The sequence below is a fragment of the Nothoprocta perdicaria genome, unplaced genomic scaffold (assembly GCF_003342845.1).
Source record: "Nothoprocta perdicaria isolate Ctin4 unplaced genomic scaffold, notPer1 scaffold_12, whole genome shotgun sequence".
NCBI classification, from domain to species: domain Eukaryota; kingdom Metazoa; phylum Chordata; class Aves; order Tinamiformes; family Tinamidae; genus Nothoprocta; species Nothoprocta perdicaria.
Window position 1 is genome coordinate 1,050,231 of NW_020454316.1, and position 5,551 is coordinate 1,055,781.

The window sequence follows — 5,551 nt, forward strand, 5'->3', positions numbered from 1 at the left end:
TTCCTTCCTTCCTTCCTTCCTTCCTTCCTTCTGTCTGTCTGTCTTTGCAAACCTCCTTCGCGGCTCCCAAGCAGACGTCCTCGCCATGCTTTGTGCTTTATGGCGAATAATACGAACCAAAGTCGCTGCCATTTGGTTAATTCCTTGAATGCTTCCCTTCCAATGGGGATTTTTGGGTCTGACTTGGAATTACGATGCCCTTGGACTAGAGAGTTGCTTGCGGAGGGAGGTGACTGCTGCAGGACCCGTGGCACCAGGACACCGGCCCCGCGCGCTGCTCTCTGGCTTAGGCTGCTTAATCAGTTCTGCATTTTCTGTTTTCTTAGAAAGAGAAACCGGGTCCTCGTCCCCCTCCAAGGCTGGACGGCTCTAGCAGAGAGCAGAGTCCTCGTCAGGGACACGTCTGGTGACACGTTCATGGTGTCTTTGGCCTGAAGAGTTGCAGAGTTTGGAGTGTGTCCTTGGCTTGGACCTGCAGACTTTCCTCCTGTCACTGCTGTGGCACGGGACCAATACCCTGACGTACTCATTTCAGCTTTTCTCTTCTAGCCTGCAGCACAGAGTGCCAGAGTTTTGCTTCCTCTTCCCCCGTGGATGTGTCTGCACCCACTCCCATGTCCCTGCTTCGATTTAGAGCTTTGCTCTTTGCACAACAGTTGTGTTTTTATCGCACTTTGGTTCTGCTCTTACAGACTTTTGCAGGACAGGGGCTGAAGGGGGAGGACACGGGGCAGGTAGCTGCAGTATTTAGTGACCTGCATGTGGCTGCCGCGAGTGGCCCAGGTTGGGTGCAAACCCGTGCCCGGTGTGCAGGACCAGCCGGCCCACAGAGCCCTCCTGCACCACGAGCGCTGCCGGGGCTGGCGAGAGCAAACGCCGCTTGCCGGGTGACAAAGAGCCCTTGTCACCGTCTCCCCGGGCTCTCCTTTAGTTAGGAAGGAATTGGGCACCTGGAAGAGGCGCCGACGCGCGGCCTGCGGAGCCCGAGCGGGCGCAGAGCGGCCGCGCGCTGGGCGCGAGCTGGGCGCCTGTTACATAACGCGCCGCTCCAAAGACACATTCTAATGATTAATTTGAGGCTCTGGCAGCTGCTTCCCTGTAATAATATTTTAAACATTACTTTTCCACTGCTGCTTGCCAGGGATCGTTATTTTGTGCTGTGGAGGCTGTAAAATTTCACTTCAAGGATGGGTTTCACTCCCGTTACCAAATGTGTCTGGAATGTGCAGATGTTTCCTTCGGGGAATAGCGAGCCAATGGGCTGTAACACATCATCCCTGCGGGGAGGACTCAACGTGCTAAGCGGCCTATTCACAAAATCACAAACAAACGCGCACGGAGAGCCCCGCGGAGCGGCGGCGGCGGCGGAGCCCTCGCGGTGCCGCGGCCGGTGCCGCAGCGCGGGCTGCAGCACAGGCACGTGCTGGTTGCGGAGGGGCTCTGCGCGGCGGCCGGCGCTGGCTGTGCCGCTGCACGGGGCCCCTCTTGCTGCTTCCTATGGAAACTGCAGCCCGGGGCCCGGCGCGAAGGAACGTCCTGCAGGGAGCCAAGGGCAGAGCGGAGCTGCTGCCGTGCGCCGCAGTTGGGGAAAGGGGAGAGATGGGGTTCAGAGGAGCGAGAAACCTTGGGTGGGACGGGGAGAGCACTGACAAAAATATGTACTTTTAATGGAACAGCCTTGTTGCAGTGGGGGAAGTTATCCCCAATGCTTCAAGTCAAGGCTGTGACCATCCCTGAAGAACATGGCATGGGGCTGGTCCCGGTTTTGTAGGAGGATCCTGTAAAATTAGCATTTCTAGGGATAAATTCTTCGGGGATGTTAAGTACATTTTTGTGATGGGAGTCTGCCTTGATCCTGCTGTGCACCACCATATTAATCCTTAAAGAGACCTATCCTGACTTTATACCCTGCATAGAAACCAAGCTGAGCTTAGCTAGAAGTGAAGACAGTTATTTATAAATAAATATGCACTGTACAGTGCTGAGGAACAGGAACATCGGTAGCTGTGAGAGCTCAGGCCAGCCAGACACTGATAAGAACACAAGGAAAATCTATGGCCAGCAAAGTTGAGAACAGTAAACTACAGGAATTAAAAAAATGATATCAGTCCATTCCTAGATGGATATAGTCAAATTATCAATGGAAATACAGCAGAGGCAGGGCTGTTTAGTAAATATTTCTGTTTTCTATTTGGAAAAAATAAAAAAAAAAAGATGATGTGTTTGTGTCATATGAGGATGATGAAACACTTTCCACTCCAGCAGTAACTGAAGAGGATGTTAAACAGCTGCTGTTAATGTTAGACCTCCTTAAACTATCAAATTCAGATATTTTGCATCCAAGATTTAATGAAAAATATGTCTGAGAAGCCCTATGGACTAATAATGTACACTTTTGGTGGACTTTTGAGCAGTAGGGAATTTCACAAAGACTGCATATGCAGTGCCAGCATGAACAGAAGGTAAATGGGATGGCACATATATATATATATTAACCTTGTGTCCTGATGATCTAGCCCAGGGAGAAGTAATTCCGTGCATAGCATGGCCATTAGAAAGGGGATAGTGTAATTAGTGGCAATCAACATGGAAAATTCACTTATGGAAAATAGATCCCATGAACATAGCTCTGCCTTTTAAGTAAGAGTACAGATGTAGTAGACGGGAGACGGTGATGTTGATGTAATGCACATATGAGTTCTGTAAGGTATTACTGCACTCTAAGTCACATATATTTGTCAGAAATTGGAATGAAAAAAATCAACACAAAGGGATTACATAGGGGCTGAATATTGTGCCTTAAATGTGAGAGTAAACCGGAGTCGTCCCGAGGCGCGGCGGCGCAGGGGCCTCGGTGGCAGGGAATGTGCAGGGAGCGGCGGCGCTGCGAGCGCCGGCACGAGGAGCGCGCGGGACACGCGGCTCCGGCGGGGACGCGCGGCCGTTCCGCAGCGTGGCGGGACGGGGTCGTCCCCAAAGGATCTGTGCTGCCCTGGGCGGGGAAGCAGGGAGCCGCGGAGCAGGGCTTGCGGTGCCTGGGTTCCACGCAGGGAGATGCTGATGCCCTGAAGGAGCCAAGGCCCGTGCGGGCAGCAGGAGCCTCCAGCAGCGTGGGCAGCGCCCGCGGCACCCCGGAAAGCTGGGAATGGGAGGCTTGGCACACAGGCACAGCGAGGCCTCTGCTCGCGGACGCAAGCTGGGCAAACTGAGAGCAGAAAGGAGCTCCCTGAGTAATCCTGGAACAGCCTTCCAAGCTGCGGTGGCTGTTTCGTGGCTGGAAATCTCTAAGTGAAGTTGGGGACTTTCTCTGGGAGAGGGTCGGTCCCTTCTTAGACCGAATGTGGGGACTGATGGCGAGAAAGCCTGTGCCTTGCAGCATGTGGGTTCTTGGCTTAAACCGTCTCCTTCCACATGAGTCACGCTCATGGCTTTGGTTGGAGCAGGCTGCCAAGGGCAGGAAGGGTTGGCGGCTCCGCGTCGTGTTCCTCCCCGGCCCCCATCCCGCTCCCCCCAGAGCAGCCGAGGTGCTGGGCAGGACCCAGGAGATCTGGGCAGGTCCCGGGACATCTGGGCAGGTCCCGGAGATCTGCACAGGTCCCGGGAGATCTGGGCAGCTCCTGGGAGATCTGGGCAGCTCCCGGGACATCTGGAGAGCTCGTCCCTCGGCGGAGCAGGGAAGCAGCGATGCTGTGAGCGCTGCGTGCAGGACACGCTGCACGGGGCCCTGGCCCCCGCGCTTGGGTTCCTGCCGCAGGGCTGCAGCTCTGCGCCGCGCTCGGCATCGTCGTGTGCGCGGAGCAGCGCCATTTACTTGGCACTATTTTTAGAAACGTCGAGTGCTAACGTGACCGCTGCGCAGCTCGGAGTTGTCTGTCTGGGGAGCTAGAGGAAAACAAGTTAGAGGCTCTGCATCTCTGCAGCACAAGCTGTGCTGCAAAACGTGGCTGCAGTTTGTCCTCGGTCACTGACAGCGCTGCCAGGTCTGGACCCCGTTGACTCTTCCAGGTCCTTCCTTCTTGTCCTTTCCGCCACCTCAGTTATTTTTAGCCTGTGGCCCCTGCTTTGAACTGAGATGTTGGTGAGAGCCTGGAACGGGGAATCTTTTAAAGGAAAAGAAATGTTGCTGGTAACACATCAGAAGTGAAGATCGTTCGTCAGACATGGTTAAAATACACACAAAAATGTCTTTCTTAAGCAGCCACCCAGGAACTTGGAACTTGCTACATCCAGGTGCCTTTGCTCGGCAGCTGGTGCCACTACTAACTTCTCCCTCCGGTTTGGACTCCGCAAGGGTCCTGCCCGGCCGCTCCGTGTTGTGCCCTGGGTTATGGGCTGCCGCTGTGCAGCCGAGCCCTGCAAGGGAAGGAACCCCTGGGAAGAAACGAGAAGGGCATTTCCCAGTGTTTGAAGGGCTGCTTTTGATCTGATACTACCTTTTCAGTCGCACTTTTTCTCAGCTGGCTTCCATTCTGAGATGCACTAGAAAAGGCGGTTTTGACCTTTAAAAGGCCTCATGGGTTCCTATCAGCCGAGCAGGACTCCCAGCGAGGGTGCAGCAGAGCGCCCCGGCACAGAGCCCTTGAGCTGCAGTGCTGCCCGGGTTGCTTTGCTGGCCTTGGGATGCAAAGCACGGCTGCCCCAGAAGGTCTACAAGGAAGGTCTATAAGGAAGGGACCATGCAGGTGTTTTCTCATATGGTGTCGGTGTTTGCAAACTGAACGTGTGCCTGGAGCTCTTCTCATCTCTGGGCTCAGCTGCAGAAGGAACTGTCGCTCTCCGTTCAATGCTCTCCAAAGCCTCCTGCATCCTGTGGACTCTGCCTTTGCCTCTCATGAGTTATGTGTAGCAGGACTCGTGGTGCTGGGGAAAATGGCATTGTGTTTTAATTGTTTCTTACAGAGAAATAACAACTGATATCCCCAGGCGATAGCGATTAGGGCAATGCCCTCCCTTCAGAATCAGTACAAACAGAATAATTCAGAAAACAGGACCTGAAAATCATCTACTTCATCCCCTGTCTCAGGGGTGAATTCATATTGACAGAACTGAAGCTTCTATTGAAAAACGTTTTAGTGAGGATGATGAAGCACTTAGTAGCTCCTCTGTGTGGCTCCTAAATTACAGTTTAGAGAGGGATCCCTTTACGTGCAAAACACCTTGTCCCGGGCTCTGGGCACTGACTGGGACATGCTCTGGGTTCCCAGAGCCCGGAGTGGGCCTCGGGCAGCCCTGTGTCGGCCCGCGGTGCTCCCTGCAGGGCATGCTGCTCCGTGCATGGATTGCATCCGTGTGGTGCATCCTGCATCCATGCACTGCATCCATGTGGTGCATCCTGCACCCATGTGGTGCGTCCTGCATCCATGTGGTGTGTCCTGCATCTGTGCAGTGCATCCGTGCAGTGCATCCTGCATCTGAGTGGTGCATCCATGTGGTGCATCCTGCATCCATGCGGTGCGTCCTGCATCCATGTGGTGTGTCCTGCATCCGTGCAGTGCATCCGTGCAGTGCATCCTGCACCCATGTGGTGCATCCTGCATCCATGTGGTGTGTC

The 5,551-nt window shown here is 54.3% G+C and overlaps 1 protein-coding gene across 1 annotated transcript in view; it reads left to right on the top strand.

The window, feature by feature from the left end:
• The first annotated feature begins 2,451 nt into the window (after positions 1 to 2,451).
• The window catches only part of PKD1 (polycystin 1, transient receptor potential channel interacting), a 56,740-nt gene continuing 53,640 nt past the window's right edge, over positions 2,452 to 5,551 (top strand). Inside the window, exon 1 of the mRNA XM_026053896.1 lies at positions 2,452 to 2,462. Within this exon, the coding sequence (XP_025909681.1) occupies positions 2,452 to 2,462 (11 nt within the window). The remainder of the gene's footprint in view (positions 2,463 to 5,551) is intronic.